We start from the raw sequence: 23,491 nt of genomic DNA on the forward strand, positions 1-23,491 counted from the left end.
AAATTGTCCGAGGTGTTCCCGCTTGCCAGAGGGACTAGGCAGGGCTGCCCCCTCTCTCCTCTTCTCTTTGCCCTCTCCCTTGAGCCGCTCGCGGCCTGGATAAGGCAGGACGTCGATCTCAGAGGTATAGCGTGGACGGAGGGGTGGGAGGACAGAATATCCCTCTACGCCGACGACATTCTCTTATACCTTTGCAGGCCGCGCAGGTCCCTCATAGTGGCACTCGACATATTTGCGAGTTTTGGGCGTAATTCGGGCTTCCGGATCAACTGGGCCAAATCACAGCTTTACGTCTTGCGGGGCGACCCCCCGAGGCTCCCTGACGCATGCCCTATCAGGGTGGCGGACGACGGCTTCCGGTATCTGGGAATATTCATCACGACTGACAAGACCCTGTTATACGAGCGCAACCTCAAGCCACCGTTGGTTCGGCTGCAGAGGGAGGCCAAGGCCTGGCAGCGCCTGCCAATGTCGTTGTTGGGTCGGGCAGCCTTATTCAAGATGCTGGGGTTGCCACGGTTCCTCTATGCGTTACAAAACTATCCCGACTTAGTCCCTAACACCTACTTTGCGGCGATAGAGACGGCGCTGCGGGACCTCCTATGGGCAGGGTCGCCCCGAATCTCGCTGAATAAACTCACGTTGGGGTGGTACGACGGCGGTATAGCCCTTCCCGATATTCGCAAGTATTACTGGGCGGCCCATCTCACAGCGATAAATCATGGGACATATGGTGACGGGAACGACCCAGCCTTCGGTATGGATCGGTGGCTGCTTCCCGGTGGGAACTATGAGAGAGCACTCTACTCCAAACGAGGTACGCACAACCTCACGGGTCCTACCCTTCACTCGGTTCAAGTCTGGCGCATGGCCCAGAGGAAGCTCGGATGGGAGGGAGTCCTAACACTAGCCACGCCGCTCTGGGCGTCTGAACAATTGGGTAATCTTGGACGCACTAAGGGCTTCCGCAACTGGGACCTTATAGGCATCTCCCAAATCAGAGACATCTGGGGCCCCGCGGGGGTCCGTACGTTCGCCCAACTGCAGGACACATATGAGCTTGCGCACACTGAATACTTCAGATACCTGCAGGTGCGGCACTCCTTACAGGCTACTATTCCACCCGACACTAAGCCGCCGCAAGCCTCCCCGCTAGAAGATAGGTTACTGGATGGGTACCTCCCAGAACACGCCATCTCCCTCACATACAAAAAACTAATTAACAACCCCCCTGATCTGCTGCTGCCCCTTAGAGAAAAGTGGGTCGCTGACGGGCTTGAGATAGATGATGAGGAATGGCTCTATGCGTTAGCCTCCCCTAGGGAGGTCGCGATATCTGCCCGGCTGCGCCTGATCCAACTCAAGCTGCTACACAGAATCTATTTCTCCTGTACTAGGTTGCACGCCATGGGCAGGGTTGACACAGTTCTTTGTAGGAGGGGATGTGGGGGGACGGGCACCTTCTTCCACGTGTTGTGGGACTGCCCCCAGATTCAACGCTATTGGAGGAGGGTGGTGAAGTGTATGGAGGAGGTATGGGAGGTGGAAATTCGCCCGGAGGCCAAGAGGTGTCTCCTGAACATCTGGGAGCCAACGGACCTGCCACCGAAGGGTAGGCTCTGGGTGACGCTTGGTCAAATGGTGGCTAAACGGAACATTGCCAGACTCTGGGGAAGCCCTACTCCACCAAAACTCTCGGACTGGCACGGCGACATGGACTGGTGCATGCTGCGAGAAAAGACTGTATACATTGCGAGAGGGTGCCCCAGGAAATGGGGGGAAGTATGGTCCAAATGGAATGACTTTAGGGGTGGCATTTGTGAGCCGCCTGCAGTCGAGCAGGATGATGCAGGGGCTATATAGGACTCCCACGTTTCAGTGGCTCCCGGGGCTGAGGTGGGGTGCCGCAGCCGCCCATGGGTACAGAGTATATCTACGGTACGAGTGGTGACTGGTTCTAGGGAAGTTTGGGGGGAGGGGGGGGGGGGAGTTGTTGCTCGTCCGGCGCCGGCGCCGTTGGGAGCTCTCCGTTTGTTTATGGTTTACATAGGAAAAATGAGGCCTGCATTATCCTTCTTTCACTGTGATACGAATGCACTTTCTAGCGCCGCCGTACCCCCGGGTTGACGGCACTGGGCTGTGTTAGTTAAGACAAAGTGCATGAATGCAATATGCGGCCGGCCCGAAGGGTTGTAGGCCAAAGCTGTGTATCGTAAACATAACAATAAAGGTCTTTAAAAAAAAAAAAAAAAAAAAAAAAAAAAAAAAATACAAAGTTACCTGCCTGTTCTCTATATTTTATTTTACCTTTCTAAATATGCATTCTCAAGAAGAGCAGCACCGCTGTCTCTATACTTTTTAGTTTCTGTTACGGTTAGATATTTGAAAATAAAATGTAAAGCCATATGTACACTATTTTATATTTTTATTTCTCGTAGATAGCAAAAGGTTCCAAACTCCTGGAACTCCCTCCCCCTCTATCTGCGCAAGGAGTCCAACCTGTTGGCATTTCGAAAACTCCTGAAAACTCATCTTTTTAACATCCCCTTCTAGCACTTGCTTTGGCCCGCTTGATCCGTCCCCAGCGCTGGGAGGCCTCAGGGTAGCCATGCGCTATACAAGTATCATTTCATTCATTCAATACCACGGGAGGGAATACAGAATGGATATTAAAATACAAACTTATTACAGAGTACAACTGGGCAACGGCATATCAAATTAAGGTATAAAATCACGGAATAGTTTTCAAGGAGACAGAAAAGCAACAGAGCACAGGCCTTGGTTATTACAATAGCAAATTGAACTAATGAAATGTGACAGGGTTTGTACTTACGTAAGTTCTCTGCTGAGCACTATGTTAATTCTGCCTTTTAACGGTCGATTCTTCTCTGGAATAGACAACCAAGTCTTTCTCCCCATGATCACGGCATTTTGTTTACCTGCGTGAATTAAAACACTGAATTCAAAGGCGAGGACATTATCCCTTAATGTTTTAATTCAAAGGCAAGAATATTCCACGTGGCTTGTACTCCGTCACTGACATCTAGTGGTTGCCTCCATCATTCCAAATGAAATTCTATACGCTTCTCAAGCTAGCAAACATATAACCTTTAATGTAAAACAGAAGAAAGATATCTAGTGGCGGAATTGCCTAATGTGAAACCAGGGATTAATCCCAACTTCCCCTCCTAACCAAATTGTGTGATCCTAGGCAATTATTTTAGTTCACTGTAATTTTGTTTCTTTGTTATCACACATGAGAGCACCTAGAAATATGAAATCAAGATGTGCGCTGTGTAATATAACCAGATGCAGGCTGAGCAACTACAATGCAGAATCGTTGGTACACCCAATATGTTGCTGCCCTGCCCTAATTCCACACCGTCACAAATTGTTAAAACCAATGTTTTTAAGGCATGGGCTCAGAAAATGCATTGACGCAGTGCCCTGCTCCAGTCCTGCACAGAGCCCTCGGATCTGGAGAAATTTGGCAAATTTATGAATATGACACAAAGGGTCCTCATTGAAAACAGCACAGATGAAAATTGTGCTGTCGCGACTGTTGTGACTCCTGTGGTTACAGAAGGGGACGAACGGTGAGGCTCCCCTTCCAGAAAAAGGTCCATGTGAGCCCCACAAGACCCACTACGCACCAAGTTGACTTTCTTTGCCAAGATTATATAAGGGACTCAAATTTTTAAACGTCATTTTAAACACGCGTATTTTAGGGTTAAATGCAATTAAACAAATGGTCAAAGAATGGTGTTCAAATGCTATTTTTTAATCAACGGTTTGATAAATGTATTACAAAGGCGAGATACGTTTTTATACATTAATTTTGATACCGTACTAAAATTTTTCAATGATTTTTCGCCTCTTCTCCTATATCCTTTATCCCTTTCTTAAACATTGTGTTCTATGGAGCCATGAGAGGTTGGCTCGTGCTTCGTTCCTGTATTCATGTTAAATGCACGAACAGAGACCATGTTAGCATAATATTATTCCTAAATTAAAAAGAATATGTGCGCAGTGCAAACACTTTTTGTGTTTGATATGACAGACTATAGGTTTGCTTGTTGTACAACGACAACCTATATCGTGCGAACAACTGACCAGCCTTTTGGTTCACTAAGGAAGTTAAGTTGTGATGGGGCAAGAATGTTTCTAAATTAATGTTTGAAAACTATCACACCTAATAAATGGTTGTTAACGCAGTGATCTAATCGGATGTGCTAAGGTGAAATGATTTCCCATGTTAAATAACACTTTTTCTGAATTTTGAAGAGAGTCATTTTTACTATTTTTTTGCTGCATGTTTTACACATTTTCGTGGCTTGGCTCGTGCATGGGCTCTTCGAGACAAGCCAGACCCTTGGCTCACCTTCAGCTCTGCTTTTCCTGTAAATTTTTGGCTCGCCCAACTCTAATATAAACGCTGTCTGTCAAAATTCTCTATCATTCAAGTTGGGTACAAACTAAAACATTACAGAGGGATTTGTGTAAACTCCTTAAAACGAGTGTGCCTTCAAATAGGAGCTAGGCGAATGAGTGGGGTCAACAACTGGGTTGGGGGATGGATGACGGTTACAGACGAGGGATGAGGAAGGAACGCTCAAGGGGAATGTTTTTAGGGGAAATGCCACCTTTACCAATTTGATGTCCTTTAAATGCGTTATTAAATCAAATACTGACCAAATGGCTGATTCCTAAACTTCAATAAACAGGTAGCTCTCCGTTTTCTGTAACGCAACCCCTAAAGGCTACCTACAAGTAAAAAACAGAAAAATGCTGTTCCTTAAAATGTACATGTCTTTATGCATGTAACTTTTCTAAGAGTATTTTTAAGTCTCTCTTTTTTAATGCGATTTTTTTCTTTTATTCACTAAAGTCAAAGTATGCAGTCTTTACAACGGTCTATACCACGCAGGTAAATACCACACAAGTCCTTACAATGCAGGTGAGTACCACAAGGTTTTTCATGTTTAATCACGTGTGTTAAAATATTACTTAACAACTAAGCTTTTATGTATACGTATCACAACGCTGTGATTACTGCATTGTAATGGGTGGTAATGACTGATTCTACAGTCCATATTTGTCCCCGACGTTACGTCAGAGGACTGAACATTCAGTCTGTAGATGGTTTGTAGCATCCATTTCACGTTTCTTTCCACCCACAACAAAACACATCTATTCACTTTGAACCTTTTTCCATTTAAGCTTGATTACACATGCTCACTCGTTCCAGCCATCGCCTAATGAGAAGATTCCACACCCCGAGGCACTATGCGGTCACCTTTTACCCTATTTAAACAGAAGATTCTGCTCCCTCAGCATCCTCCTGTCGGCGTCCATCTAGATCTCCTACCCCGTAGATTTCCTGTACAGACACCACACCAACAATTACCTGACCCAGCAACTGACAGGGAAATACTATCGACTGCCGTCAGTGACAGATTACAAAGCTCCAAGTTTTCCTTCAGATGGTGTGGGGCTGTCGGGGAGCAGTTTTGTTGATGTCTGTCAGGTAAGTAGTTCAACAGAATGCTTTTCCTCAATTTTTGTTGTTGTATTGACATCCGATTGGAAGGTTCACTCTGACTGATGAGAAGTGTTTTAGTCATTTTGGGAACATTATATTCTCAGCTCAATTTGCATTAGGTGATCATTTCCTCCAGCTAAGCTTATATTCTTTATTCACTACATTTCTAGGATTAGTTTAGGCTCAGATTAGACGAGTGGGAAGGTTATTTAGCCATACAATTTAAAAGTAAAACACCAATGGCCTTTATTCAGCTACCTTAGTTGAGGACATTCAAATGTTCTTACAGTAAAACTGCAGTATTATTGAGGTTTACTCTGGTTTTGATGATGGCACCCTATTGGCTTGGTGTAAGGTATGCTCTGCAGTTGGCCCTCTTTTTTTCTTTCAAGTATGGGATGAGAAGAAAAAAGAAAAATCAAGCTGGCCCAATCAATCCCAAGGTAAGATGAAGATCTGCATCTAAAATGAGCTTCCTAATACGACCTCAATATATCAACAAGTCCCTTGGCAAGATACAAGCTTTGACTTAGAAGCTGCTAAGAAGCCTTATAATAGGGAGCTTAACTCTTGTTATCAATATTAAATGTATAGGTGCACAGAAATATTACGAAGAATTCAGAACATTAACAGGACCCCAGATGAGAAGAACTCATCACAGTGGGAGCAAAAACAGAAAGGTGGGGAGGTGGTGGTGACTACAATAGACAGACTGAATGAATGATTGTTGTAGTGTATATTTTTATTAACCTCAGCATTTCGTCTTACAGTTAAGATTCACTTTCTTTAGTAGTAGTAGCTAATGTTCTTCATGGGTAGTGTGAGGCTGGATTCTAGAATAGTTTTGTTCCACTTGAGTCATTTGAATGTTCCTGCTTAACCGGGGTAAACCATTCTCCGCTGCTCCAGCACCTACTTCATCATGGTGACGAGCGATCCGTCCCAAGCTGTGTTCCTGTACTGCAGTAATGAAACTTATCTTCATTTTGCTGCCTCCGTTGAATTCGTCCTCCTCGTCTTCCCTTATGTTTTTTTGCCATGCAAGACATCTCACAACGCTTTCTTCATACCAAAAAGATTCTCATCGAACAAGTTACTTACCTTTGGTAATGATATATCTGTAAGAGACATATATTAGTTATGGATTCCTTACCTTAGAATTACCCCCAGGCATCAGACTGGATCCGGAGAATATTTTTCTTCAGCAGTACCCCTGCAAGTTGATAGGTGGTGTTTGTCGACATCGTGATCGCCGGAATGACGTCGCGGTATCTACTAAGACGTCTCCCCTGCACGCTGACGTCAGTTTTTTACACGACATTCTATGCCAGAAGCGCAGAGCCATGCAAGACACTGACCACTGGTGAACAAAACTAGGGCCCTGAAAGGAAAGTCCCTTACCCTAGAAGTCAGTTCGCAGAACAGGAAGGATGGTTGAGGCAGTAAGGAATACATAACTAATTATGTCTCTTACAGATATATCGTTACTGAAGGTAAGTAACTTTTTCATCTGAAAGACTATTAAAACCCCGGAGTTGGGTCTGCGAACTAAGTTCACGCCAGAAAGTCCCAGAGAACTGAACGGCCAAAGAAGCCGTCTCTCCAGACTTGGCTGTCCAGGCAGTAATGTTTAGTGAATGTGTGCAATGAAGCACACATGGCTGCCTGGTAGATGTCATGGAGGGAGACACCACGTCCCAAAGCAGTAGTGGCGGCCGTCGAATGGGCGCACAGCCCTACTGGAGGTTCTTTTACGCTAGGGAATAACACATTTTGAAGCAAAGCACGACCCATCAAGAGATAGTCCGCTTTTGACCGGGAAGAAGGTGGGCAAAGTGATAGTCTGTCCTATGTGGAAAGAGGTAACCACTTTGGGAAGAAAGGAAGGCCTAGTACGAAGGACAACCTTGTCCGGATGACCAACCAGGAAAGGAGGTTTCGAAGAAAGAGCCTGAAGCTCACTCACCCTACGAGCAGATGTGATGGCAACCAAAAAGCAGATTTGAGTGTCAAAAGTCTGAGAGGACAGTTATGTAGGGGTCCGAAAGGAGCGCACATAAGGTAGGTCAGAACAAGATTCAAGTCCTACTGGGGCATTACGAAAGGAGTAGGAGGAAACATGAGTAATGCCCGTAAGGAAACGATTTAGAATAGGGGACTTGAAAAGAGAAGGTTGATCTGGGAGGCAAAGAAAGACCGAAATGGCAGAAAGATGGCCTTTAAGAGTGCCCAGAGCAGAGCCCTGCTGGGCCAAAGAAAGAATGAAGAGGAGAACCTCTGAATGAGGGGCAGAAAAGGGATCCACACCCTTTGCTCTGCACCATGCCACAAATTTGTTCCATCTACAGGTGTATACCGTTTTGGTGGAGGGACGCCTAGCTGCCAAGATAACATTACAGACTCCGGGAGGAGCTGCCAAGATAACATTACAGACTCCGGGAGGAAGGTTGAAAGCTGTGAACTGTCGCCACTCCATCTCCACGCACGGAGGTGGAGGCTGGACATGTTCGGGTGGAAGACCATCCCCTGCTGCAGCGACAGGAGATCCTGCTGAACGGGCAGTCTGATCAGAGGATCGATGGCCATGTGCAAGAGCTTGTGATACCAGACTCTTCGTACCCAGTCCGGAGCCACAAGAATGACTTGGGCCCAGGCGCGCTTGATCTTCTTCAGCACTCTAGGCAGAAGTGGTATAGGCGGAAAAGTGTATAGAAGACCGCAACTCCACTTGTGATGAAAATCGTCGCCTAGTGAGTGCGGCCTTGGAAATTCCAATGCGCAGAACTGCTGACATTGCGCGTTCTCTTCGGTGGCGAATAGATCTAACCAAGGCTCTTCCCCACTGCTGAAAGAGACCATGCACCACCTCCGAGTGAAGACGCCCTTCGTGATCTATCATGCACTGGCGGCTGAGTTAGTCCACCCTGGCGTTCAGCGAACCTGCAAGATGTTGAACCATCAAGGACATGCCCTGATGTTCCAGCCACTTCCAGAGACGAAGTGCCTCCTGACATAGGGTCCACGACCCCACCTCGCCCTGTTTGTTTCAGTACCACACGGTAGAGGTGTAGTCCATGAACACTTGCACGACTCTTCCTTTGACAGAAGGAAGGAATGTCTTCAGTGCAAGACGGATCGCCCGAAGCTCCAGAAGGTTGATGTGGAACCCAGGCTCTGCCAGAGGCCTCTGATCTCCGCCTTCCCCACGTGGCCGCCCCACCCCAGAAGTGATGCATCCGTCACCACTGTGAACTCTGGTTGGGGAAGGGAGAAGGATCTGCCGTTGACCAAATCCTGGTTCGTTAGCCACCACTGCAATAGTTGTGCAGTGCCCTCGGAGATCTGGCCGCAATTGGAAAGATTCCCCTGATGCTGTGCACACTGGAACTTCAGGTCCCACTGCAGAGTCCGCATATGCCACCTGGCATAGTCCACCAGCAGGCTGCAGAAGGCCATGAGGCCCAGCAGCCTCAGAGTCATTCTGACCAAAACCCAGGATAGAAGCTGAAAGATCGGAATCCTAGCCCGAATATCCCAGATCACTGCTCGGGAGGATAGGCCAGAAACTGCCCAGATGAAAAGGAGATTCTGAGAGGGGATCAGGTCTGACTTCAGCACGTTGCTAGTGAACCCCAGCGAATGCAGGAGGTCCACCGTAGTCTGGAGGTGGGAGACAACAGCCTGGGGCGAGCTCGCCTTAAACAGCCAGTCGCCGAGATAGGGGAAGACTGGAACCCCTGATCTGCACAGATGAGCTGCAACCACCACCATCCATTTCGTGAACACTAAAGGGGAGCACGGTGAACTAAAAATGCTTGTAGTCTACCATGAACCGTAAGCAACGCCGGTGGGCAGGCAAGACGGGGATGTGAAAATAGACATCCTGCAAGTCCAATGCTACCATCCAGTCTCCAGGGTCGAGGGCAGACAAAACCTGGGCCAGTGTCAACATTTTGAACTTCTCATTTCGGCAGAGGCGGTTGACGTCCATGAGATCCAAGATAGGATGCAGGCCTTTGTTCTGCTCGGGTACCAGGAAGTGGAGGGAGGGGGGGGGGGGGGGGTGTTGGGGGGTAACAACCACGACCTACATCTAGCACTGGGACGTGCTCGATGGCTCCCTTAGCCAAGAGAGCTGTAACTTCCATACGGAGAAGGGCCAAATGATCCTCCGACATGCGATGGGCTTGCGGTGGCATGGATGGAGGGGTAGTCTCGAAGGGGAGGGAGTAGCCCCTTCGGACTATCTGCAAAACCCACCTGTCCGGCGTGATGGTTTGCTACTTGGGGAGGCGATGGTAGATCCTGCCGCCCACTGGCAACTGGTGGCCCTGAAAAGTCGGATAGGAGGCTCCTGCAAGGGGGGGGCGCTGTTGGACTGCCCACCCGCTGGCCCCCAGACCCACGATGCTGGTCCCACGTCCCCGCAGAGGCTGGACAGCTTACGCAGGCCTGTGGCTCTGGGCGGGGCACCCCTTCTGTAGCCACGAAAGGGGCAAAAAGCAGACTGCGCGGGGCAAGACATGGTAGCGAGGTCCAAGGATCTGGCCGTAGCCCTGGAATCCTTAAAGCACTCGAGCGCTTTTTTTGCTTTGTTGCCAAACAAGCGACGCCCATCAAATGGCATGTCCAAAAGTGTTGATTGGACATTGCCTGAGAAGCCAGTGGACCTCAGCCAGGCGTAGCGTCGCAGGGCTACTGACGTTGAAATCGTCCTGCCTAGCGAGTCGGTGGTGTCCAATCGACATTGTATGGCGAACTTGGCTGCATCTCTCCCTTCTGCAACCGCACAGGAGAGTAAGGCCCTGGCCTCCTCCGGGGACTGTGGCAGCACCTGCACAACCGTGTCCTACACAGAATGGGAATAACGGCCCAAGAGACATGCGGTGGTCACCGACTGCAGTCCTAAGCTGGCGGAAGAAAACATCTTCTTCCCAAAATGGTCCAGCTTCTTTGATTCCCCATCGGGTGTAGCGGGAGGGAATGTGCCCTAGGACGTCAATGCTTGGGCCACCAAGCTCTCAGGGGTAGGGTGCTGGGAGAGGAAAATGGGGTAGCCCGGGGCCGGGCGGTGGCGTTGGGCAATCATCCTATCCAAAGGAGCCCCTGTGCTGGGCTTCGGCCAAGCACCCAGAAGGATGTCCGTGATGGCCTCATTGAACGGCAGCAGGGGATCCGAAGAGGCAGCTGCCGGGTGAAGCACCTCGGTCATGACGTTGGTCCCGACCACCACCATAGGAAGCTCAAGGCCCAAGGCCTCAGGCCTCAGCTGCCCTACGCAAACACTGCATATGAGGCCCCCTCCTCCGTAGCCACGGTAGGGGAAGAAAGCATGTCACGGTCTGGAGAAGTGTCCAGACCACTGGCCTCACCCAACTCCTCTCTCCAGACCAGTTCTTCTAACTGGTCTGCCAGAGGGTCAACAGACCCCTCCCAGTCCTCTTCACCATCCTCTGGTAGCCACTTAGGGTGATAGGGAACACCAGGGGAGAACAGGGGTACAAAGGTACCGGTAGACGCCGGTCCGGCTCCGTGTCCACGTCGAGGAGGAGACTGGGGACGACGTTGTTTGGGGACACAACTGGCGTCGCAAGGAGCAGAGGTGTCACCAATGGATTCGGCGCCGGAGGTGTCGTAGGGTCAACTGGCGTCGATCCGGGCCTAGCTCCCTGGGGGCCCTGCGGTGCCGGGACTGAAGTCACTGGCATTGAAGACCTAGAGCCCCCAGAGGAGACCGCGCGCCCGCAGGCGCGCCAGCAGAGTCGGACTGCCCAAAGATGGATTGCAGGGCTTCGTAAAAACTATGAAGTTGGGTAGGGGGCGCTGCAGCTTGCGGTGGGTGCGGGGGGAGGCTCAGAGTCGACCCACAGTCTCCGTGGTGAAGCCTGACGACTGACTACCTTGCGCAGCCAGTCTGCCGACGGACGGTGAGAGTATGAAGAGCCACGGTGCTTCTTCGCCTTCTTTTTGTGCTTTGACTTACCTGAGGACGAAGACTTCGACGAGGATTGGTGGTGATTGCTTCATGACCGGTCCCACGACCTCCCTCTTGACCCAGACATAGAGCGGCGCAGTGCCGACTGCCGGGCCTCCAGAACCTTTCGGGACCACTCCGCAAACACTTCGGATTGTGATCGTGCTCCACACACCAGAGGCACACAAGACGGGGGTCCGTCACTGACATCAGCTTGTGGCAGTAGCTTGAAGCCGGTCTGCCGATGTGACATCCCTGTGCAGCAGCAGGAGTAAAACGTCTTGAAAAGAGGTCGACAAAAAGTCGAAAAAAGAATCAAAAAGTGACACGAGGTCTCACTCTCTCCGGATCTGCGCTGGCTGGAGTGGAAAAAGAAAGAACTAAGTAGGCGCGCAGGGGCGGCGTCTAAGTTGATACCGCAACGTCATTCCGGCGATCACGACGCCAACGACGAACGCAGAGTCGACCAACGTCACCTACCAACACGCAGGGGTACCGCTGAAGAAAAAAAATCTGCAGATCCAGTCTGAAGCCTGGGGGCAATTCTAAGGTAAGGAGTCCATAAGTAATAGTCTGTTTCAGATTGATCAGAACAACGATTTGGTGGTTTTCAAGAAGATTCTTGTAACCTCTTCGGATCGCACCCCCATTAACATCAACGCCAACGTCCTCTTCTTTGGAACTGCACACACCGCAGTGTACATCACAAGCAATATCTTGGTGTGATACTTGGCTATGAGCCACCTGGACACAACACGTGAAACCATTTTCGGCCATAAAGGGCTACATGCGTTGTGTTGATCTCCTTCACACAACATCTTACAACAATTGATGTATATATTTCTATGCACTGTTGCACTCATTTCTATATTATAGCCCCTTAATATTAATCTATCTTGCTTATCTTCCTCATTTTAACTGCAGGTACCTTTTTTAAAATTATCTTTTGTTATGTATTATGTTCTCATTTCCATTACTGAGCAGTGTTGTAATCCACCTCCACCTTAATTACAAAGCCGGGTGATAAACCCATGAAGTGGAGCAAATGGCAAAGCTTATTTAATTACTTGATGGTAGCTATTGAACACAATTAGTTTTCTCCGGCCAGAAAAAATGGATTATTGTTGAATGCCATTGGCACTGAAACTTAAGAAAGTTTCGATCCCTTCCCATCATTACATTCTCCCAAAGGTGCTGTGGATTTTGACCAATTCCAGGAAGCCCTGGATAGACTGGAGTTCCATTTCACTGTGGAACCAAATGTAGTTATGGAGCATTTTGACTTTTATTCACAGCATCAATGGCAGGTAGGCCACTGAAAAATTTGTAGTGGCATTACACATAGAGGACTTGTGATTTGGGTACCATCACATGCAACATAAACCTGATCAAGTAATTATGCAGTCATAATAAGATTCAGGAACCACTCTTCAAACATAAGAATCCATCTCTTATGGAAGCTGTTGATCTGGTAGATCGCTTAGTTTTGAGGGAAGAAAAAGAGGACCATGGAGATGATCCACAGTTTTATCAGGAATAAGACTAATAATACTAATAAGGCCCAATCAAAGCAAAATTTTGAAGATGTGGTGCTGGATCACATTTCAACGCATCATTGTGTCCTGCAGTTTCAAGAGAGTTTTAAGTGCGATAAAGTATAACGTTTCTCTAATATGTGAAAGCCCCATCACAACATTAATGCCATTCTGGAAGGCAAAGTTGACATTCAGAAACAAGTTGCGGAAAAGGATAACAATATTCTTCTGGTAGAAAGCAATAATAATTATTCATCTGCTACTGACATCGATCCACACAAGTGTGAAGTTATGACTGAAGTAATCAAAAACCGTAAAGGAGGTTGAGTCTAGTTCACTGTTTTCCTAGATTTGAGGTGTTCTACATTTCTCTCTCTATCCAGTGATTCGTCAATTAGTCAAATATATTATGACTTATGGGAAATCAACCATTAATATTCTGAGTTATTTTGTTGCAGCTGATAAATTTTTTTTCTCGCACCATCTTAGGAAAGATTTATGCAGCGAAAAATGGTAAGCATGTTCTGGCGTAGAGACACCTAGGACATTTAGGACTAGCTTTGGATCCTTTAACTGACCCAACTGTTTTCTGCATGACCATACAACAAGTTAGAGGGTATTTCCCCAATACAAAGATATTTTTCGCTAAGAACTGGGTGTGGTCAAAGTTATTTTTTCACAGAATTGAATTAAAAGCAGGTCTATCCCTTGTTAGGCACAAACATGGAGATGTTGCTTTAAGTGCTAGGAAAGACTGTGTGCAGATTTGAGATTGTTAAACAAATGATTGTAAATAGTCATCCTCTTCCCAAAATGTAGGAGTTACTAGCACAGTTTGAAGGACCCAAATTATTTACTAGGACATGCAATTTTTGAAAAAATTCTTATTTTCTAAATAAAGTTTGCTTCATGCCATTGAGTCTTTACAAACACTCACTGATAAAGAATAGTTAAGGTCTCCTCTTGGGTCTTGTGTTTTTTATTCTAGATTTGTTAACAAATTCTCCTAAATAGCTTTACCACTTAGAACATTACTTAAGAAGGGAGTAAAGTTAATTTGGTTACAGGAACATCATTTACCTTTTGAAAAACTTGAATCTATTGTGAATGCTTTACCACTCTCCCTTTTCAATAGCAAATATCACTGTATTTTATATTCTGATGCTAAATCAGACGGTCTGGGGCAAAGTTGAATTAAAAAGGACAAGAGTGTGGAAAAAACCACTTGTTTCTAGTTCAGAACCTAGATATTCTATTATTGAAAGCGAAGCACTGAAATGTGCCTGGGCTGTTGGACATTGTAGGCATGACTGAGGAGCTTGAAGAGGCATTTTTTCTGTATGGGGAGCCAGTGGAGGGCTTGGAGGTGGGATGTGGTGCTGGTTCTCCTAGAGAGGTTGAGGATGAGTCTTACTGCGGAGTTCTGGATGGTCTGGAGGTGGTTGAGTAGTTGCTTGGTGATCCTGCGAAGTGTGTTGCTGTAGTAGAGGCGGCTAGCGAGGAGTGCTTGGGTCACTGTTTTCCTGGTAGACATGGGCATCTACCGGGAGATCTTGCGGAGCATGCGGAGGGTGTGGAAGCAGGCGGAGGAGACCGTGTTGACTTCGTTCTTCATGGTTAATTGGCTGTCGAGGACGATTCAGAGGTTGCGGGTGGGGTTGGAGGGTGTCGGTGCAGGCCCAAGAAGGGTGTGCCACCAGGAGTTGTTCCAGGCAGACAAGTTGTTTCTGAAATGGAGAACCTCCGTCTTTTCTGTGTTGAATATTAGACATTTGGCCTTCAACCAGTCGGCAACGTCGAACATGGTGTTCTGGAAGTTGACTCTGGTGGCGTGGTGTGAGGGAGAGGATTAGCGGAGTGTCGTCAGTGTAGGAAAGGATGTGGAGTCCGTGGGTGTGGGGAATGTATGGAAGAGATGTCATGTAGGTGTTTTAAAGGGTGGGGCGGAGGGAGGAGCACTGGGGAACGACGCAGATGATGTTCTTGGGTTCGAAGGAGAAAGGAGATCCGTGGATACTTAGAGTTCGGCCAGAGAGGAAGGAGGCTATCCATTTGAGATCTCTGCATTAGATGCCTAGGTGGTGGAGTCTGGCGATGATGGTATGATGGGAGATGGTGTCAAAGGCTGTAGAGAGGTCGAGGAGGATGAGACTCGCCACTTCTCCCCGGTCAAGGAGGTGTCTGATGTTGTCCGTATCTGCGATCAGGGTGGTCTTGGTGCTGTGGTTTGCCCGGATTCTTGATTGGGAGGCGTTGAGAAGATTTTCTGTTCAACGGATTCTTTGAGCTGGCGGTTTAAGCTTTCTCCAAGACCTTAGCTGAGAATGGGAGGAGCAAGATGGGTCTGTAATTCTTGATTTTTCTGGGAATGGAGGAGGGTTTCTTGAGCTTGAGCTCTGCGAGCTTCCACACTGCGGGGACGGTGGTTGTCGTGATGGATATGCGGAGGATCTCTGTGAGGCAGGTGCCGATTTCTTCTCTCCCTAGGTTGTAGATGTGGTGGGGGCAGGGCTCCGAAAGTGAACCAGAGTGGACTGAGTTCATGATGGAGGTGGTTTCTTGGGTCGAGAAGCTGTTTCCAGTCGGAATGTTGGAGGGCGTCTGTGATTTCTGTGTGAGCCTGGAGGTAGTTTAAGTTGGTGGGCTGGGGGTTGAAGTTGCTGTAGATGTCTGTGATCTTCTGATGAAAGTTGTTTACTAGGGTGTTGCAGAGAGCTTGGGAGGGATGAGACACGTTTTCAGTGGCTTCTGGGCAGGAGAACTCCGATGATGGTAAAGAGCTCTTTGGCATGGTTAGTGCTGGCCTCAATGCAGTTGGTTTTCCCGAGGTGGCAGTGGAAGTTGTTGAGGGTTGACTTGAAAGCGCAGAGTTTGGAGGGGATTTTGCTGGAGCGCCAATGTCTCTCTTGTTTCTTGCAGTCACATTTGAGGCTCTGAAGTTCGGGGGTGAACCAGCTTGTGCATTCAGTGAGTCTGTCGCCGGGGGATTCTTTCGAGGAGACGATGGAATCTGCAGCGGAGATACACTTTAAGAGATACACTTTGAGTTCGAGGTTGTTGTCGGGGTCATGCGTCGATGCTTTGAAGGCAGAGGTCTAGAGAGGTTCAGTTACTGAGTTCCATTTCCGGCGGGGCAAGGTGGGTGGTCTGGTCGACAGTCCTGGGGGCCAGTGAGGGTAAAGTGCACGATGCTGTGGTCGGTCCAGGGCAGTGCGGTTGTGTGGGAGAACTTGATTCGGTTACTGGAGGAGAAGCTAGAGTCCAGTGTGTGACCTGCAATGAATGTAGGGGGGTGGAGACCAGCTGTGAGAGGGCGAGGCTGCTTAGGTTCTCTAAGAGGGTAATAGAGTTGGTGTCGTTGGGTTCCTCAAGGAGGAATTTCAGGTCTCCCAGGTAGCTGAAGTGTTCCAGTCGATAGCCAGAGAGGGGATGAAGTCTGGAATGGCATTGCAGAAGCTTGAACGGGGTTCCAGGGGTCTGTAGGCGAGGGTTCCCCTGATGATGGTTTTTGCGCAGAGTTTGATCTGGAAGTTAGGGTGTCCAGTGGTCAGCGTGATGTAGTCATCCGTGGTGGTGCATTGGAGGGTGTCTTTGTGGGCGATGGCAAAGCCTCCGCCATGTCTGCCAGCGTGGTTGCGGTGTAGCAGCTTGTAGCCAGGGACGTGGCGGTGAAGATGTCAGGCACTGATGAGGAGCTGAGCCAGGTTTCATCCGGGGGAGAGGGTGGTTATGGTGTCTCAAAAGTCCATGGTTTGCTTGCCGAGGGATTGGACGATGAGGGGCATGCAGTGGAGCTTCGGGTCAGATGTTTGGTGTCAGCTGGTAGGGTCAGGTGTCGGCCGTATTTGGGTTGTTGAGGAGTAGGTATTGCAGGTAAATCAGCAGTTCTGGCAGGTGAAGGTGCCTTCTGGGGTTTTGGGTGAGGTGATGCAGCAATTGGTGTCTTTCAGGTTTGAGGGACTGTGGATAGTCAGCGGTGTACCGGAGTGAGGGAGGGAGGGCCAGGGGTCCTGGTGCTGGACGCGATCCAGACAAGGTCAGATGTAGACAGGCTTGCCTTTGGCGTGCCTTTGGAGCTGCCGCACTGCGGCCTCCATTAAGTAGGTCCTGGGGTGGGAGGAGCGATGGTAAGAACGAGGCAGCGACGGCGGGAAAACGACGGGAGGCGCAGGGGGCCTCACTGGGGACAGGGTGGCAACTATTCTAATGCAGAAAAGAAGGCTGAGCTAGCAGGGGCACAAATGACCTAGTACAGAAGACATGGCTGAACTAGCGGGAGAAGGAAGGGGGAGGGCACAACTCCACCAAGAAGGCAAGACTGAATAGCAAAGGGGAACACCTGGAAGCAGACTCAGGGCAGGAGCAGAGAAACGTCAGTGAGGGGGTGGGGGAACTGTCACAGGAACTGCTCAAAGGGACCCTGCTGCGGACTCCATTAAGTAGGTGCTGGGGTGAGAGGGGTGGCGACAGCTGGAAAATGGAAATAGCGGAAGGTGCGGTGGCCGAACTGGAGACAAAAAGGGAAAAGCTGACGAGCAGGGGAACGGGGACAAATATTCTAATGCAGAAAAGAAGGCTAAGCTAGTGGGGGAATGGGGGCACAACTGACCTAGTACAGAAGAGAAGGTAGAACTAGGGGGGAAAAAAAGTGTATGGAGGGGGGGCACAACTCCACCAAGAAGTCAAGGCTGAATTGCGAAGGGGAACATCAGGAAGCAGGCTCAGGGCAGGAGCAGCGAAACAGCATCAGGGAGGAGCTGGCACATGACCTTGTATTCCAAGTTCTTACAATGTAGTAGCCGACTGCCAAGATTACCCGATTTTGAAGGAAAAGTCAAGTAGGACTTGATTGAGGAGTGTGGTAGCATCGTGAATTATGTTTCAAGTTTGTGTGAGGACGATTTGACCAAATAATGTTGGATAAATGGTATGAAAACTGACGAGGCGTTACTTTAAGTTATAGAATTCTCCAGTAATGGCTGACCTCATGAGAAATTACTGTCTCCTGTAATGCAGGTGTATTGGAAAGTCAAAGATATTATTTTATTTAATGATGCCAGTCATGAAGGAAAAGTTCCATTACTCCTAAAAAAATTAATCGTCACACTACTATTAAGTCAGCTAATTCTGAACATTTGGGTGAAAACCTTACCAAAAAAAGGGTCAGAGAATTAATTTGATGGTCATATATGGATTCACAAATTTCTGCCTTTTTTAAGCAATGTTCCATGTGTATCAATTTTGAGAAGTCTTATTACAAGTAAGGTCAAAACTATACAAAAGGTTTCCCAAAAGGCCCTGGGAAAGGCTGGCTTCAGACCTATTAGGTAACTATGAAAATGTCTCCCACAGGAACACATTTACTTATGGCTTATTTATTATTTCTCCAAATGGGTTAAAATTAAGTGGACAACCAAACCCGCCACCACAGATACTGTAATTCAATATCTCAGAGTGTTTTCTTAAGGGTGGATTGCCTAGCAGTGTTGTCACCAACAATGGCATGCAAACGACATTTTATGTTGCAATTTGTTTTAAAAAAAACAAAAGGTATTTATCATACGAGAACAGCACTATATTCTCCCACAAATCAATGGTCTCATTGAAAGGTTCACCAGAGGTATTGTTGTGATTAAGCAAGCTACTCTGGCCAATAAAGTGGATGTCAGAAAAGATTTGGACATATCATTAATTATCTAATTATGTCACATGGTTTTTCCCTTTTGCCATGTTGAAAGGGAGGGTCCACGCCCTAATCTCAATCTATCATGGATTAAACGCGAACTGACCATTATTGATTTTAAGGAGTTGTATGACAAAACTAAAAGTAATATTTGGGTCTCAAACAATAACACAGACGTTACTAAAGAGAATGCACATAATTTCAAATTAAATGTGGGGTATTTTGTCAAGTTCAAAATACCCTACCATGTCAAAAAAGGAGAGCTCGAATTTTCAAAAAAACGTAAGTGGTTGGAATGGGAAAAATGTCAAACTCAATAACGATACTTGGTGTAGTTCAAATAGATGAGCTAAAATTAATAATTGTTTGACTAATTATTTGTAATAATGACAACTAACACAAGAGATTTCACATAGTTAATGATGATGAGAATTTAGATTCAAGTTCCTTCTTTTACAGTGAACGTTCGAAAAACAGAGTCTCAGAATTCCAATTTTAATGCCTCGCTTGACCAGATCTTTTCTAGTGCATAAGAGTCATCTCAGTTGGTTGATTCTAAAGTCTTTAATCCTGATGTCCAAGGTATTTCTGTGAAAGGTTTGGAAACTGAGTTTGGTCTTTCATCAAGCAATAAAATATTCATCCTTAATGATGTAGATAATGCACTTAATGACAGTAATGTGGATCGTCCTAAAAGAGAAAGAGTGGCACCTAAAAATAAAATCAATGATTTTGCATTCAATTGAATTGTTAAGGAGAGGCGGTGGTTGTATTGTACGCTTTCATTAGTCAGCATTTTGTCTTTGAATTGTTAAGAATCCCTTTAGTAGTACTGGCTTGTGTTCCTTGCGGCTAGATAGCAGCCTCAGCCCAGAAGGCCAGTAGGCCGGTCTAAGGAAACCAACAGATGTGCAGGTAAGTTGCAATGCATGGGGACGTAGGGACACCTTAGGTCCGCTTCACCAAGGCCCAGGGCGGACAACTGCAGGTGAGACTTTCGGTGTCAGAAACGGCTGACCGGAGCAGGTCGCAGTTGGGGAGACTCCATGCAGAGGCTGCAGGCGACGTAGCTGAGGAGTCCAGGAGAAGTCGGCTCACGGTGGACTCGGGCTCTGAATCACTAAGGAACCTTGCTGAAATGGGTGGGTCACTTGGACTCCGGCAGGAGGTGTCTAGTGCAGAGGTGGAACTGGGGACAGGATTCTTAGTTCCTCAGGTCACAGAGTCTTTACTTTGAAGATGGTTGCTTGGTGAACAGGTCTGCTGTTCTCGGGAGTCTGGATCTTTGTTAAAAGCAGTCAGTCCTCCCAGGGTCTGGAGATCTCTGAGCTTCAGGGCAAGTCATCTTTTGGTGCAGGATCGTCAAGGACTGCAGACAGGCCGGTAGGGCTGGAGCGGAGTCAGTTTGTCTCTGTAGTATTCTTTGCTGGTGCAACTCTGTAGTGCCCGGATCTTCTTAGGTCATCGGGAATTGAAGTTCAGGGCTCAGGGGGGCCACCTAAATACTACATTTAGGGGTGTTTAAAGGGAGTGCCAGGTAGAAGCCAATGGGCTATCTACCTGAAGGGTGACCACTCCCTCTAAATGTTCACTGTACGTGGGGGGTGGGCATAACCTTGATCCGGATTGGTTGAGTCCCACCATTTTCAAGATGGTTGTCATTGAAAAGTACACTTCACCTCGTCTCCAGCACCTGAGGGGTGGAGTTGGAAGAGGGGTCGCATTACACAGGCAACAAGACCTTTGAAGCTCCCCGCCACGTATGTCTCTTCCTGACCCGGGAGAGGTGTGAATACCTTCACCCAGGAAAGGCATTGTTTTTTTAACTCAGAGTGTGCAGGCACTATTCCCATGAAGTTGGAACATTGTTAGCAGGCTCGCTCTGGTCAGTCGGTGACCACACTAAGGATTGGTAGGCTTCAGGGAACCCCTCTAAGGGGTTCTCTTTGTGCACTTTTTAAATAAATCGGACACTGGAATCAGTACAGGTTTATTATGCTCAGATGTTTGGTACCAAACATCCCATACTTCAGTGAAGCAATCATGGAGCTGGGGTACTAGTAATGACGAGTGCCAAATCCATGTACTTACCATTGCTTGTCTGGTCAATTGCAATATCCAGCAATTGACAAGGATATTGCAGAGGAATATCTGTTCATGCAGATATGTCCTCACAGGAAATATAGTTTACCCTGCCATAGGGCTAAGGCTTGCTAGAGGGGTGTCTAACCTATATCTCATGCAGTGTCTGTGGGCATGGCATGTCGATCTTCAGTTTTATCTTTACCAAGACACGCAAGTTGCAGTGGCAGGGTTCATGTGCTTGGTGAGGGGTCCCTTAGGGTGGCACAAGTCGTGCTGCAGTTCTTATGGATCCTCTTTAACTACAAGGCCCTTGTTACCAGGGGCATCTTTTATGAGGGACTTGTATGTGAGCTAAAGGGGTGCCAATTTGGAAACAACAGTTACAGTTTAGAAAAGGAGATCTGGCACAGGGTGCATGGTTGACAGGGACCCTGTGCACTTCAAGTCGAAATTACATAGTTTTCCGGGCAAAAAAGTGGGAGCTAATAAGGTCCAAAAGAGGCACTTTCCTACAACTTGGTATAGCACACACATCAACTGACACCCTGCACATTCCTATCTCATCTTTGGCAATTCCTTGTCGCACAAGGCCCACATGAACGGATTTACTGTCAAATTAATCTTCTTGTTGAAAATATAGAAGAAAGTCTCCCCAGACTTGCATCAATGAGTGACTCCAAACACTGTATCCACCTGTCTGGATCACTAACAGGCCTTTTTTGTAGGCACTCTTATCGCCACTCATTGTGGATCTTTATATTGAATTATCTATTTCTGTCAAGGAGACCTCTTTAACCCTGGTTTCTAAAATGCACATTCACAGTCTTTTCCTGGGTGGCCCTCAAATGTGGATAACTTCACCTAATTTCTATCAGAGTCAAAAAGCAAGAATGGTGGTTGAGAAAAGATGTTCTTTTACGGTCCCTGGAGTCATACAATGGATTGAAGTGACCCCGACCATTATGTTGGACAAAGGGAGGGATAGAGATGATTAGATGGAGACATTAAGGCCCACAAGGGAGCATACTATATGAGCAGAACACATTGCTTACAGAACCAGTGGTCTCAGAAGAGAACTGAGGCAGCGAGGCACGATGGCAAGATGTGGTCAATTCAAAACCAGAAAATGAATTAAGAAGGGGATATGGTCAGATGTAGCAGTATTACTTGGAGATAGCCATGGTAACACTTGAGACAAAGTAGATGGGCGTGAGATGGTGTGCATGTGCATATGTTTAAGTAGTGGTTTGAGATTTTAGAAAAGTGGATCAGTCTTTTAATCACTTCTATGCTCTATAATAAGCAGTGCTACATTATGGAGTAGGTGCTAGACAACATTCAAATTACCTTCTTTTGTAGAGGTCATTGTCATCCTCTGAAAATACTTGAATTCATTCCTAAAATAATACAAAGAAATTATATTAACACTATGGTTATAAAACAAAACTCTTTGCTTTGGCACTCCAATCTCCCCCCAAGAAATAAATGCACTACTAACACCTGCTAACACCCAAATTGAAATCATTTGCCTTTTATTCATTTCTATTTCTACAATAGCAGACCAATATTTTATCTGGAAAAACAGCATTGTGATGGAGGTCATACTGTAATTGAGGAGTTTATAATACATTGAATTGCAATGTATACGTATTGAAATTGTAGGTGTATACAAAGCACAAAATGGGATTCACCTACATTCATCAGCCGGTGAGGAAAAACAGGGATAAAGTAGGAAAGATATTCAGAATTCACGGGTACGGGGAATTGGGGAAGGTATACAAGAAAACAATGGGTAATCCAGGAGAAAGAATAGTTCCCACCACAGGACTTAGCCCACTATCTTAAAGAATTCTATATGGTTGGGCTCAGTCTGGCCGATCTTGGTGCCCAGCACATCCAACACTGTGACCTCGTTCGTAGTGAGTCGCACCACTCGCAGATAGATCGGGCATGCAAGTTCTTGGAATTATTGTGCAAGGAATGTCATGCAATGCCCCCACATTTTGACAAACATCGGTAGCCTATATTCTAGCGAACCAGTATATTTTTCCATCACTATGAGGTCCCAGAGTTTGTGCAGCCATTCCACGTGCTCTGGAGTATTATGCGTACCCCACTTGGATATGAGGACGTGTTAAGTTGCACATAGAGCTAATGTAATTGCTTTCATTCTATAGTTGTGCAGCAGAAAGGTCAGTTTAGTAAGAAGTCATAGCAAGACATAGATCGGGAGAAAAGTACATCCTGCAACACCTCCTCCCAGTACGGTTTAAGTTTGGGACATCACCAGAAAAGGTCCTGGGCTCCCACAATTAGGCCAACATCGCCCATACGTTCCAGGATTCCATTTCGCCATTCTGCGTTTTATAATACCAATACTAAGGTTTTTTTGAGCATTACCTCTCTTCCCGCTGCACTAGTGGATGAACTATGGGTCCTATGAAGTATGTCCGACCATTCCTTATGAGTGAAGGAACGATTGAGGTGGGACTGGACACAGTGGGAGATGGTTACCAGCAATCTGCCTTGGCCCCCTTTGCCGACTTAGTTGAGAGTTTCGGCCTCCAGCCTGGTCAGTTTCTGGTATATGAAGCAGTAGTGCGGACATTAGGGAGCTGTGGGGCGGGGGCCAGAAAGAACCCATAACACACACGGTCTTACACTCGACACTT

The 23,491-nt window shown here is 47.2% G+C and overlaps 1 protein-coding gene across 2 annotated transcripts in view; it reads right to left on the minus strand.

The window, feature by feature from the left end:
* DHFR (dihydrofolate reductase) overlaps positions 1-23,491 on the minus strand; it is a 296,698-nt gene that overhangs the window by 158,519 nt on the left and 114,688 nt on the right. For both annotated transcript variants that reach the window (XM_085632404.1, XM_085632405.1), the window contains exons 2-3: positions 22,167-22,216; positions 2,834-2,939 (exon numbers count right to left, since the gene is read on the minus strand). In XM_085632404.1, coding sequence (XP_085488530.1) covers positions 2,834-2,939; positions 22,167-22,216 — 156 coding nt within the window. The remainder of the gene's footprint in view (positions 1-2,833; positions 2,940-22,166; positions 22,217-23,491) is intronic.

Source organism: Triturus cristatus, chromosome 2_1 (assembly GCF_964204655.1).
Source record: "Triturus cristatus chromosome 2_1, aTriCri1.1, whole genome shotgun sequence".
NCBI classification, from domain to species: domain Eukaryota; kingdom Metazoa; phylum Chordata; class Amphibia; order Caudata; family Salamandridae; genus Triturus; species Triturus cristatus.